We start from the raw sequence: 14,307 nt of genomic DNA on the forward strand, positions 1-14,307 counted from the left end.
TTTGGGTTCAGTCACCAGAAATGCAAAAACAAAAAAAAAATTGTGCAGAGTCCCCAAGCCAATAGAAGGACTGTCAGGATTTTAATATACATCTTTTTCTCTGTTTTTCTGTTTACTGGATGTTATGCCTGGCTTATTTTGAGTTTTTTTAGTATATTAATTGACAGAAGTGCTGGATGTGGTAATGCACACATGTAATCCCAGTACTTAGGAGGCTGACAAAGGATGATCCTAAGTTTGAGGGCAGCCTCAGCAAGTAGTGAAACTCATCAACCTAGTGAGACTCTGGCTCAGAAATCAAAATAGGAGTGGGACGTGGTGGTCACTTTGTAGTCCCTGCACTTGGGAGGCTGAGACAGGAGGATTGTTCAGGTTCAAAGCCAGCCTCAGCTACTTAGTGAGGCTCTCAGAAACTTAGGAGACCTGTTTCCAAATAAAATATAAAAATAGGTCTGGGAGTATAGCCTGGAGGTAGAAAGCCCCTGGGTTCCACTCCAAGTACCACAAAAAAATAAAAATAGGGCTGGGGGTATAAATCAGAGGTAGAACTCCCCTGAGATAAATTCCCAGTAATACAAACACATGCCTACAAGGGGTGGTTGTGGTGGTACAGGCCTGTAATTCCTGTACTTGGGAGGCTAACATAGGAGGATCCTATGTTTGAGAATCAGTTTTAGCAATTTGGTATAGGCCCTTAGCAAATTAGTAAAACCTGGAAGTTTAGGGGTGTTTTGTTTTTGTTTTTGTTTTGTTTCTTTTAGTTTCACAGTCTAAAAAATAGGACAGAGGGTATAGTTCAGAGTTAGAACACCTCTGGGTTCAATCCTCAATCTCACAAAAAAATAGAGTCCACAAAGTGCCAAGAAATGTAACTCAATAGAGTACTTGCCAAAAAGTGTAGGACCCTAGGTCTGATCCCCAGCACAAGAAAGAAGAAGGAAGGGAAGGAAAGAAACCATAAATATCTTTAATTAAATTGGAGGCAGTAGGCATTTGGAATAGGAAACTGATTTTTTGTTGTTGTTGTTGTTGTTTTTTCTAAATATCCTCTTGTGCTGGGCGTGGTGGCGCACGCTTGTAATCCCAGCATTTGGGAGGCGGAGACCAGAGGATCACTGTTCGCGGGCAGCCTCGCTACTTAGTGAGGCCCTCTGCAACTCAGTGAGACCTGGTTTCAAAATAAAGAATAAAAAAAATAGGGCACGGGGTGTAGCCTGGAGGTCGAATGCCCCTGGGTTCCATCCCCAGACCAGCAAAAATAAATAAATAAATAAATATCTTCTTGTTTTTGTTACAGTATCATCCAAAAGGTGCTAGGATAGATGTTTCTATCAATGAGTGTTATGATGGCTCCTATGCAGGAAATCCTCAGGATATTCATCGCCAACCTGGATTTGCTTTTAGCCGCAATGGACCAGTAAAGAGAACACCTATAACACACATTCTTGTGTGCAGGTATGTCACACAATACAAGTTAGAAGAACCAGTGAGGGGCCAAACAAAACTGCTCTTTAAGTGGCATTCATTATTTCCAAGTTGGTTAAGTCTCTCGGGTGGTATCCTGCCTTATAATTTTCCCAGGTCCTGTTTCAGTAGGGTTTGTTTTTATTTCCTCTCAATTTTTCTCTAAGTTTTAACTTTTATGTTAAAACCATTGCTGCAAAGTAGAGTTTGGTGGCGCATGCTTGTAATCTCAGCATTTTGGGAGGCTGAGACAGAAGGATCAACGGGTTTGCAGACAGCCTCACCAAGTAGGTGAGGCCCTTTGCAACTCAGTGAGACACCATTTCAAAATAAAGAATAAAAAATAGGGCTGGTGGTGTAGCTTGGAGGTAGAATGGCCCTGGGTTCCATCTCCAGTACTGTGGGGGGTGGGAGGGGGATTGCTGCAGTGGTGGGATTAAAGAATTCTCCTACTGAAGTTAGGTGTGGTGGCTCATGCCTGTAATCCCAGTACTTGGGGCTGGGACAGGAGGTTGAGACAGGAGGATAGCAGGTTCAAGGCCAGCCTGGCAACCTATTAAGACTTTGTTTAAAAATAAAACAAAATAAATTACTATAAAAGGACTAAGAGTATAGCTGAGAAGTAGAATGCTCCTGGTTTCATTTCCTGGTGCCAAAGAAAGAAAAAAGAATTCTCCCACTGAGCTGGGTGTGGTGGCACACGCTTGTAATCCCAGCATTTGGGAAGCTGAGACAGGAGGATCGCGGTTTGCGGACAGCCTCAGCTACTTAGTGAGGCCACCTGCAACTCAGTGAGACCCTGTTTCAAAAATAAAATAGGGCAGGGGGTATAGCTTGGAGGTCGAATGCCCCCTGGGTTCCATCCCCAGATGCCCCCACAACCACCACCACTTAAAAGAATTCTCCCACTGGTAGTTTCTGTATGCATACGTAGGTAGGAACCTGCAAAAAAGGTATATACTCTATTTTGGTAATCCCAGTACTTGGGAAGCTGAGACACGAGGATCACAGGTTCGTAGCCAACTTCAGCTACTTAGTGAAGACCTATTTCAAAATAAATAAAGAATAAAAAATTGGGCTAGGGGTGTAGCTTGGAGGTAGAATGCCCCTGCATTCAATCTGCAGTTGCGCCAAAAAAAAAATCTTTCCTTGTCACGTAATGTTCATTGAGCATAATGGTTTAGTACCTAAGATTGGTTCTCCCAGCCAGGGGTGATGGTGCATGCCTGAAATCCCAGTACTTGGGAGGCTGAGATAAGATGAAAAGGTTCAAGGACAGCTTTAGCAATTTAGCAAGATTCTTCAGCAACCTAGGGAGACCCTATTTTAATACAAAGAACGAAATGCGGCATGGTGGCACAGGCCTGTAATTCCAGTATTTGGAAGGTTAAGACAAAGATCACAGGTCCTAGAAGACAGACTCAAATAGGGCTAGGGGTTGTAACTTTGGAGATAAATTCTTCTGGGTTCAATCCCCATTACCACAAAGAACAAAAAAGTCTGGGGGTGTAGCTTGGTAGTGGAATGTCTCTTGATTTAATCCCCAATACCATTAAAAATATTTTTTGATTCTCTTTCCATTAGCTTTTACAGGCAAAGGTGATCAATTTATATTTGAGAATTGATGTTGAGATTAAGTTTTATCTTTATAAAGTTGATAAGGACAAAATTTTGATATAGTGTGTGTATATGTAAACAGCACGAGAGTTTCCACTTTGTAAACATAATGTATGTTAAAATACACAATTTTCACTTTTAAAATTTTATGAAGCTGGGCTTGGTGGCTCATGCTTGCAATAATTCCAGTAGTTGGGAAACTGAGGATCACAGGTTTGAAACCAGCCTCAGCAACTTGGGCCCTCAGCAGTTTACTGAGACCTTGTTTGTTTGTTTGTTTGTTAATTAAATAATTTATTTTTTGAAGATTTAAAGAAGTTTATTAGAAAGATAGAAATTCAGAAAATAGAAATACAGCCCCATGCCAAAATGCTTTATTTTTGCAGTACTGGGGATGGAACCAAGGGGTGTTCTACTTTTGAGCTGCATCCCTATCCCTATTTTTTTTTTTTTCTTTATTTTTGAAACAGGGTTTCACTGAGTTGTAAAGGGCCTCCTTAAGTATCTGAGGCTGTCCAGGAACCACACCCCTCCTGTCTCAGCCTTCCAAATGCTGGGATGAGTCATGCCTGGGTGAGACTGTGTTTTAAAATGAAAAATTAAAAATGTGTTGGGGGTAGAGCTCATAGGTGGAATGCCCCTAGGTTCAATCTCCAATGCAAAAATAAAATAGGTTGAGGTTCAAAGACAGAATCCCCTGGGTTTAATCCCCAGTATCCCCTCTAATATATATGTATCTATTGATTTATTAAATATAAAGCCCACTTCTCAAAATGTATAGAATGAAAATAGAGGGGAGAGTTCCCTGAACTACTGTTATCGTGTAATTAATCTTATAAAATAGTAATATTAGTCAGGCGTGGTGGCACACGCTTGTAATCCCAGTACTTAGAAGGCTAAACAGGAGGATTGCAGATTCAAGGCCAGCCTCAGCTACTTAGGTTTTACACAACTTAGTGAGACCCTGTTTCAAAATAAAGAATAAAAAATAGGGCTGTAGGTGTAGCTTGGAGGTAGAATGCCCTGGGTTCCATCCCATGTATCACAATGAACAAAGCCAAATGTAGTAGTGCATGCTTGTAATCCCAGTACTTGGGAAGCTGAGACAGGAGGATCAAAGATTTGTAATCAGCCTCAGCTGCCTAGTGAGGCCCTCGCAACTTAGTGAGACCCTGTTTCAAAATAAAAAATAGGGCTGTGGGTGTGTAGCTCAGAGATAGAATGTTCCTGGATTCAATTTCCAGAACACAAAAAAAGTAGTATTAATTATTGTGGATCTTGGTTCATATACATGTAGATGTAGATCTATATTATGTCAACTTTTTTTTTTTTTTCCCCAATTAGGCCTAAACGAACTAAAGCAAGCATGTCTGAATTTCTTGAATCTGAAGATGGAGAAGTGGAACAGCAACGGACATACAGTAGTGGCCACAACCGGCTCTACTTCCACAGTGACACCTGCTTACCTCTCCGGCCACAAGAAATGGAAGTAGACAGTGAAGATGAAAAAGACCCAGAATGGCTAAGAGAAAAAACCATTACGGTAATTATCATCTTTATCATTACAGACAGTGATCTTAGAATATATGATTGAATGAATTTTGTTTGAAAACATTGTTTGATATTGACATTTAATGTCCTATAAAGCTTTTTTTCTCTAAGGAATACAGGAATGTTCAGTTTTTACAATATTGTCATTTAGCAAGTAAGAAAATTTTGGACTATTAATATGAGTTTATATTGAATGTTTCATTCTATATTTGTAGTTAACTTACATCACTTAGTAGTACTTTTTTAAAATTTCAATGTTAATAGTTATTAAATATTCAGTGAAAGTTGGTTTTAAGAAATGCTATTTTGCTGTCTTGAGTTCCAAAACATTTTAGACTTTCAAAATTCATTCTTAGAAATTCCAATTATGTTTTGCATTTAATACTTTTCTATTTGTTATTATTTTCTTAGCAAATTGAAGAATTTTCAGATGTTAATGAGGGAGAGAAAGAAGTGATGAAACTGTGGAATCTCCATGTCATGAAGCATGGGTAGAGTATTTCTAAGATGATTAAACATTCTTTTGTTCTTTATGCTCTTTTGCTATCATACATGTAATCTATTTATGCTGGAATCTCATTTAAAATATCACCAATTTAGAAATCTTACCCCAGTCCAAAAGTTGATTTTTAATTTATTTCATTTTTGTGTGTGTGTGGCACTGGAGATTTAGCCCACAGACATACTACCTCCGAGCTGGCCCCGTCCCTAATTTTTAAGTTTTTATTTGGACACAGGTCTTGCTAGGTTGATAAGAGGCTCACTACTTGCTTAGGCTATCCTTGAGCCTACAATCCTACTGTCTCAGCCTCCTGAGTACTGCCATTACAAGCATGGGCCACCATATCCAGCTCAAAAGCTTTTTTTTCTCGAGGGACTGGTTCTGGGGATGGAATCCAGGGGCATTCTACATCCAAGCTACACTCCAGCCCTAATTTTTATTCTTCATTTTGAAACGAGGTCTCACTGAGTTACAAAGGATCTCACAAAGTAGCTGAGGTTTTCCTCAAACCACGATCTTCCTTTCTCTGCCTCCCAAATTCTGGGATTATGAGCGTGAGCCACCACACCAGATTCAAAAGCATTTTAATTGCACAAAAAGAAACGAAGATGTTCGCCGGGCGTGGTGGCGCACGCTCGTAATCCCCGCGCTTGGGAGGCAGAGACAGGAGGATCGCGCAGGTTCGAAGCCAGCCGCATGCGCTGGCTTAGGAGACCCTGTTTCCAAGTGAAAATGTAAAAATAGGTCTGGGAGTGTAGCCCGGAGGTAGAAGGGCTTCCAGGAACCCCAGTACCACCAAAAAAAATAAGAAATTAAAAAAAAGAAACGAAGATGTTCCAAGACCACAAAAAGAAAGTGTGGTATCGTCTAGCTCTAATAACAGGTTTCCAAAGGGCTTTGAGGTTTTTTTTTCTTTTTCAGTATTTAAATATTATAAAAACATAAGTGTTACTTCTATTGAATTGAAGTATTTATTTTTTTAACTAGGGATAGAAATCAGGGGTATTTTACCTCAAAGACACACACACACACACACACACACACACACACACACACACACATTTACATATAAAAACATAAGTGTTACTTCTGTTGAAGTATTTATTTTTTTTAACTAGGGATATAAATCAGGGGCATTTTACCTCAAAGACACACACACACAGTCCTTTGTATTTTTTAGATTGAACCAGGGTCTCACTAGGTTGGTGAGGGCTTCAGCCTCCCTAACCTGCTGATGCTGGCCCTGAATATGTGCTCCTCCTGTTTTAGCTACTCAAGTACTGAATTACAGGCATGTGCCATAATACCCAGCTTGTTATTATATCCTTATTCTACAGAATCAACATTCTTTTTTTTTTTTTTTTTTTTTTTTTTTTCCCCAGTACTGGGAGTGGAGCCCAGGGTATTCTACCTCTGAGCCACCCCCAGTCCAGTCCCATTTTTTTATTCTTTATTTTGAAACAGAGTCTCACTGAGTTTCAGAGGGCATAAGTAGCTGAGGCTGTTGGAAACTGCAATCCTCTTCTCTTAGCCTCCCAAATGCTAGGATTACAAGCATGCACCACAATGCCCAGCTTGTTTTCTTTTCAATTGAACTAATTTACAGGTTCTGTTTGTTTTGCAGTAATAAGATTATAAGTATGTGCCACCATGTCTGGCTGAGACCCTGTTTCAAAATAAATAATAAAAAATAAGTCTGGGGATGTAGCTCAGACGTAGAATACCCCAGGTTCAATCCCCAGTATCACACGCACAAAAAAAGTAACCGGGCTACAGGTGTTGTGCAGTGATAGGACATCGTTGGGTTCATCCCTACTACCACATGCATAGAACATATTAAGATCAAGGGAGGAAATAAAAGGGAATTGTTGTTGAGGCTGGTCTTGAATCTGCGTCCTCCTTTCTCAGCCTCCCATGTACTGGGATTACAGGCATGTGCCACCGTACCTGGCAAGGGGGATTATTACTACTTGGGAGGCTGAGACAGGAGTATCACAGCAACCCAGTAAGACCCTGTTTCAAAAACAAAAAATAAAATAGGGCTGGAGGTATAGCTCAGAGGTGGAATGCCCCTGGATTCAGTCTCCAGTAACTAAATAACTGACACACCCATCACCACCACCATGCCACCCACCCCTCTGTAGAGGCACATTCCTGTAGTCCCTGTACTTTGGAGGCTGAGACAGAAGGATTGTAAGTTTGAAGCCAGCCACAGTAACTTTCTTAGCAAGGTTTTCATCAACTTTGAGATCTTTTTTCCAAATAAAAGATAAAATAGGGATGGGGCTGTAGCTCAAAGGAAGTTCTTTTCCAAGCTCCACAAAAACAAAACAAAACAAAACACTTACCAGCTTGAATATAATCTTTACTCTTCTATAAATATTATCACTATTGTATTTGGCGAAAATGCTTTGTATCACTATTAATTTTGTTTTTATTTAATAGGTTTATTGCTGACAATCAAATGAATCATGCCTGTATGCTGTTTGTAGAAAATTATGGACAAAAAATAATTAAGAAGAATTTATGTCGAAACTTCATGCTTCATCTAGTCAGCATGCATGACTTTAATCTTATTAGCATAATGTCAATAGATAAAGCTGTTACCAAGCTCCGTGAAATGCAGCAAAAATTAGAAAAAGGAGAATCTGCTTCCCCTTCAAATGAAGAAATACCTGAAGAACAAAACGGGACAGCAAATGGATTTAGTGAAATTCACTCAAAAGAGAAAGCTTTGGAAACAGATGGTGTCTCAGGGGTTTCAAAACAGAGCAAAAAACAAAAACTCTGAACAGACCAAACCCCATGTCATGGACAAACACTGAAATTGTATTCTAGGGAATTCAGCTTCTAGGAAGAGTCGTGTTTTTTGTTTTTGTTTTTTAAATCATAGGTTCCAAACAGGCGCTGTTAGATGAAGTAAATGATTTCAACAAGGATATTTATATCAGGTTCTACTTGTGCTCTTACTCAGCGTTCCATGTATATCAGTTTTATTGATGTCATTTAAACATTTTCCAGTTTGAGCATGAAAAGCAATACTTCAAAGAAAGTATTTCAAATGAATCAAAACTACAATGAAACACATTGAATTAATCTAAAATTTATTTCATATTTAGATTATGCTTTTGCGTTTGTTGCTCGTTTTCTACTTTATAATTGTGAGACATTTTCTTGGGGAGGGAAAATTGGAATGTGATTCCCTATTTAGAAATTGAAGATTTCTGTGAAATTGTTATATTTCTACTTGCAATCAAGCCTTGATCCTTGACTTTGAAATCATTTATCAATTTGGAATTGAAAAATTACAATGCAGAACATTTTCCATTACATAAGTTTATTTTACAATTTTAAAGTAGCACTTCTTCATCTCATGCCTGTTTGAGAAGATGTTAATTTTTATTGTTGACAGTGAAATGTCTTGTTGGTCTATAAGAGTTACTGACCATTTATTTTCATGTGGATAACCTTTAGTGCATTGCTCGCCCAGTATATTTTTTTAAACTTGAACATTTTCTCTCTTTGATAATTCTTTTTCAATTAGGTAATCACATGGAAAATTTAGCTGTACAATTTTTTTTTTTCTTCTTGTGAACCAAGGGAGTAAGTTTGAGATTTTTAAGATGCCACTTTCATGGGGAGGGGGTGTCCTATAAAAACAAATCAAATGTTACACTTTTTCTTTCTCATTTCAAGGATGTCTTTGTAATGTATTTCATCGTTAGGATATCCAATACAGATAAGCTGACTTGAATTGTTTTGAGCAATTTTGCCCTGTGTTATGTGTTTTGCGCACATATTTGCAGTTGGATTTTCTCCAACAGAAAGCGAGTTCACTACTGGCATATTAATAAGCACCAATAGGTTTTTATTCCAGCTCCAAGCACTGTGGTTGAGTAACATCACCTCAATTTTTTATTATCCTTAAAGATACTGCATTTTCATATTCTTTATTTATAAAGGATCAATGCTGCTGTAAATACAGGTATTTTTAATTTTGTAATTTCATTCCATCACTGTCAGATGCAGTTCCCTATTTTGTTTAGTGAAGGGATGTATAAGCTTTCTAATGGTGTTTTCAGAAATTTATAAAATGTAAATACTGATTTGATTGGTCTTTAAGATGTGTTTAACTGTGAGGCTATTTAACTAATAGTGTGGATGTGATTTGTCATCCAGTATTAAGTTCTTAGTCATTGTTTTTTGTGTTAAAAAAAAATAGGAAAGAGGGAAACTGCAGCTTTCATTACAAGACTCCTTGATTGGTTAAGCTCTCCAAATAATGAGTTCCAGTAAACTCTTCATTTTGCCTCTGAGTAGTGGATTTTGAGCATTTCTCTCGGGCTTTAATTTGCTAAAGCTGTGCACATATGTAAAAAAAAAAATAGATTATTTTAGGGGAGATGTAGGTGTAGGATTATTGCTTATGTCATTTCTTAAGCAGTTACGCTCTTAATGCTTAAAAGAAGGCTAGCATTGTTTGCACAAAAGTTGGTGATTCCCTCCCCCAAATAGTAATGAAATTACTTCTGTTGAGTAAACTTTTTATGTCATCTTATAATAAAAGCTGAAAAATCCCTTTGTTTCTATTTATAAAAATGCTTTTCTATATGTATCCTTGATAACAGATTTTGAAGAAATCATGTAAGATGATAAAGCATTTGAATGGTACAGTAGGTGTAAAAAAAATTCAGTTTAAAAGAGCATTTGTTTTTACATTAAATGTTTATTTGAAATGATTTTGTACATAAAGTTCAATAATATAAAAGCTGTATTTCTGCTTTTTTTGTCATTGTTGTTATTATGCAGTCAATGCTTATATTAAAATTTTGGCTTAGTAGAAGTAATAAGGATCCAGAAAAAGTGGACTAGCTTCAAATGATGAGCCAGAGCTAGTAAGTTAAGAAAAAAAATAGAAAATGCTGCATTCGTTAGTTATAATACTATGCCATTCATAGTATTCATGGGGAGAGGTTTTTTTTTTTTTTTTAATAGTTTAGAGAGTGTCACTATTGGCCTACAAAGATCCCTCTTTGGTTGTGGGTTTTTTCTTTTTTTGTACTGGGGGTTGAACCTAGGTGCATTCTTCATCTGAGTTATACCCCTATTCTGTTTTTTTTGGGGGGTTGTTTAGTTTTGTGGTACTATGGATGGAACCCAGGGGCATTCTACCTTTGAATAACAAACAGCCCCAAGCCTATTTTTTATTCTTTTATTTTGAAACAGGGCCTCATTGAGTTGCAAAGGTCCAGTAGCTGAGGCTGGCTGCAAACCCGGATCCTCCTGTCTCAGCCTCCTGAATGCTGGGATTACCAGCGTGTACCACCATGCCCAGCTTTTTCTGTTTAATTTTGAAAGATGGTCTCACGAGACTGGCCCCAAACAGGCAATTCTCTTGTCTTATTCGCCCAGATACTGGGACCACAGGCATCTGCCATCGTGCCTGGCTCCCATTTTCTTTAGTAAATAGAATTCATCTCATCTTTCAAAGAGCTCACATACCAGACATAAGCAGTGATAAAGCTTTGTATAGTTTACATAGAGAGTGTCCCAGCTTCTTAGAGTCCGATGTTGTGAAATACTTAGTAAAAACTACTTTGATTTTGAATTCTAATCTTTTATGGGCTAGCTATAAGCATAGCAGTAACCAGGTATGGCACACATCTGTAATCCCAGTAATTGGGAGGCTGAGACAGGAGAACCACAGGTTCAAAGCCAGCCTCAGCAACTCAAAATAGGGTTGGGGGTGTGGTATGGAAGTTGAACGTGCTTGGATTCAGTCCCCAGTATAACGCACTAACACAACAGTAGTTGTTGAAGATCGCACGTGACAGTAGTTCTCGCGTCATACTCCAGCAGTAGCTGGTTGTAGACGTGTTGCTGCCCTGAGCACCTGTGCGCTCCCAGAGCCCATACTGCTTTGAAGCACTTTGCCTCCTTTTTACTAGACTCGTTCTCATTCGCCTTAGTATTGTGTGATGGTCTTGGTGCTCAGATATTTGGTAACATGAATTAGTGTTACAAGCTGCTAAGAGTTTGGATATCAGATAGGAAGCACATGGCTACTTACAGAAGAGCTAGGGCGAGCTCCACTTTGTTCAGAGCCATGGCTGTGAGGACTGGAAAACCAGTGCTGCAGCACATGCCTGGAATCCCATGTACTCGGGAGGCCGAGGCAGGAGGACGGCGAGTACAAGGCCAGCCAGGCAACTTAGCGAGACCGTCTAGAAATGCGCTGAGAGTGCCGCTCTGAGCTTGGATGCCCCTGGTTCAATTCCTAGTATTGCAAAATTTTAAAGTGAGAGGGAGAAGTTCCATGTAGGAAGTATCAGTAGGATGTTAACATAGTAATCCAGGTGAAATATCCCAACAGTCGGGATACTTAAGGCAGGTGCCAAGAAGTAATTGTTGAGTGATGTTTTGGTATATGAGAGTAAGACTGGATTAAGCAGAGTGACAAAGCCAAGAGGTGTGTGTATGTGCTCCCAGGGATTGAAATCAAGGCTGAGCAGCGGGGCGTGGTGGCGCACGCTTGTAATCCCAGCATTCGGGAGGCTGAGACCTGAAGGACTGCGGTTCACGGACAGCCTCAGCTACTTGGTGAGGCCCTCTGCAACTCAGACCTGGTTTCAAAATAAAGAATAAAAAATAGGGCAGGGGGTGTAACTCGGAGGTCGAATGCCCCTGGGTCCATCCCCAGACCCTCCCCCCCCAAAAAAAAATCAAGGACGTTCTCAGAAGAAAGACCCCTAGCACTTTTTTTTTGGTGGTACTGGGAGTGGAATCTAGGGGCTTTTCTACCTCCGGGCTATACTCCCAGACCTCTATATTTTATTTTGAAACAGGATCTCACTAAATTGCTGAGAGCCTAAGTAGTGGAGGCTGGCTTTAAACCTCCTCCCAAGTGCTGGGATTACAAACGTGCGCCACCATGCCTGGCCTGCCCTTATTTTGAAATGGTCTTGCTAAATTGCTGAGGCTGGCCTCAAACCTGCAATCCTCCTGTCTCAATCTCACAAATCCTGGGATTGCAGGCATGCACCACCACGCCGGGCAAAAGGCAAATTTTAATAAGACTATGGGAACCAGGGATGGTGTTAAATGCCTGTAATCCTAGTACTTAGTAGGCTGAGACAGGAAGATCAGAGGTTCAAATGTAGCCTCAGCAACTTAATGAGAACTTGTTTCCAAAGAAAAAGAAAATGGGGTTTAGATTAACTTGGATTCTCTTAAGTCCAAGTTTTCTCATTAGTAAAAGTAGAAATATATGATACAGACTGAGTTTGCTTTTCTTGTTTTTTGGTATTGGGGATTGATCCTAGGGCATTCATTCTATTTCCAAACTATACCCCCCAAACCTTATTTTTTATTCAAAACAAGGCCTAAGTTGCTGAGGCTGGCCTCAAAATTGCCATACTCCTTTCTCAGCCTCCCAAGTACTAGGACTGTCCCTTCTAGGGCCTTCTGGCTAAGATCAAGTATAGTGTCTATTCTTATCAGTTTAATATTCTAAAACTGGGATTATAGGCATGTGCCACCACACTCAGCTAGCTGGGGTGTGTGTGTGGGGGGGGGGTACTGGGTTGATTGAACCCAGAGGCATTCTACCTCTGATATACACTCCCAGCCCAATTTTGTTCCTAATTTTGAAGCAGGGTCTAAGTTGCAGAGGACCTCACAAGTTGCTGAAGCTGGCTTCAAACCTGCGATTCTCCTGTCTCAGCCTCCCAAGAACTAGGATTACAAGCAACTGCCACCAAATCAAGCTAACTGAAGATTTGGGGGGGGGGGGTCTGAGGATGGAACCCAGGAGCATTTGACCTCCGAGCTATACCCCCTGACCTATTTTTTATTCTTTATTTTGAAACAGGGTCTCATTAAGTTGCAAAGGGCCTCACTAAGTAGCTGAGACTGGCTGCGAACCACGATCCTCCGGTCTCGCCCTCCCGAATGCTGGGATTACAAGTATACGCCACCACGCATGCCTTACTGAATGAAGACTTTTATTTTTTAAAGCAAACTTATTCTGGACATGGTGACACACACTTATATCCCACTGCTTGGGAGGTTGAGACAGGAAGGGAAGATCGCACAGGTTTGATGTCAGCCTCAGCTACTTAGGCTCTCAGCAACTTAGGCTCTCAGCAACTTAGTGAGACCCTGTTTCCAAAAAAATATAAATGTCTGGGAGTGTAGCCCAGGGGTAGAAAGACCCTGGGTTCCATCGCCAGTACCACCAAAAAAAAAAAAAAAAAGCAAACTCATAGTTTGGTGTACACCTGTAATCCCAGTATCTAGGAGGCTGAGACAGGAGGATTTTACGTTGGTGACCACACTCAGCAATTTAGGCCTGTTTCAAAAAAGTATATATATATTAGCCAGTCTCAAAAAGTCAAGTTGTATGTTTTCTTTTATATGGAGAAACTAGAAAAATTTTGATCGAATGAGGAGAAAAAACAAAAGGGTGGAAGGGGATTGTGGGAGGGGAAAAATAAAGAATGAGGAATTAAAACAGTTCCAGTAAGAGCTGGGTGTGGTGGCGCACGCTTGTAATCCCAGCGCTTGGGAGGCAGAGACAGGAGGATCGCACAGGTTCGAAGCCAGCCTCAACTACTTAGTGAGACCCTGTTTCCAAATAAAATATAAAATAGGTCTGGGAGTATAGCTTGGAGGTAGAAAGCCTCTGGGTTCCACCCCAGTACCACCAAAAAAAAAAAAAAAAAAAAAAAAAAAAAAAAAAAAAAAAAAAAAAAAGCCGGGCTTGGTGGTGCACGCTTATAATCCCAGCATTCAGGAGGCTAAGACCAGAGGATTGTGGTTCTCGGCCAGTTTCAGCTACTTAGGCTCTCCTCAAGTTAATGAGACCCTGTTTCAAAATAAAGAATTAAAAACAAAAATAGGGCAGGGAGTGTAGTAGCTTGGAGGACTAATCTCCCTGGATTACATCACCAGACCCACACACACCAAAAAAACAGTTCCAGTAAGGTTATGTCTATACTAATCTCAGTAACATATAATGTATGGGGGACGGGGAGAAAAGCCAGGTATATGGAGGGAAATGCATCAAGTCATGTGTGCATGCTTGTGTCACTCTGAATCTCACTGTGATGTAAAATTACACTGCCCCAGCCAGGCATGATGATGTGCACTTGTGAAGCTGAGACAGGAGGATC

At 40.0% G+C, this 14,307-nt stretch overlaps 1 protein-coding gene across 2 annotated transcripts in view; it reads left to right on the plus strand.

Moving 5' to 3' along the window:
* Positions 1–7,925, plus strand: part of SUZ12 (SUZ12 polycomb repressive complex 2 subunit) — a gene marked incomplete at both ends in the record, with an annotated part of 75,500 nt that extends 67,575 nt beyond the window's left edge. For both annotated transcript variants that reach the window (XM_080712386.1, XM_080712387.1), the window contains 4 exons: positions 1,298–1,455; positions 4,426–4,624; positions 5,044–5,123; positions 7,580–7,925. In XM_080712386.1, coding sequence (XP_080568512.1) covers positions 1,298–1,455; positions 4,426–4,624; positions 5,044–5,123; positions 7,580–7,925 — 783 coding nt within the window. The remainder of the gene's footprint in view (positions 1–1,297; positions 1,456–4,425; positions 4,625–5,043; positions 5,124–7,579) is intronic.
* Positions 7,926–14,307: the final 6,382 nt, after the last annotated feature.

This window comes from Muscardinus avellanarius (genome assembly GCF_963383645.1).
Source record: "Muscardinus avellanarius genome assembly, chromosome: 16".
NCBI classification, from domain to species: Eukaryota; Metazoa; Chordata; class Mammalia; order Rodentia; family Gliridae; genus Muscardinus; species Muscardinus avellanarius.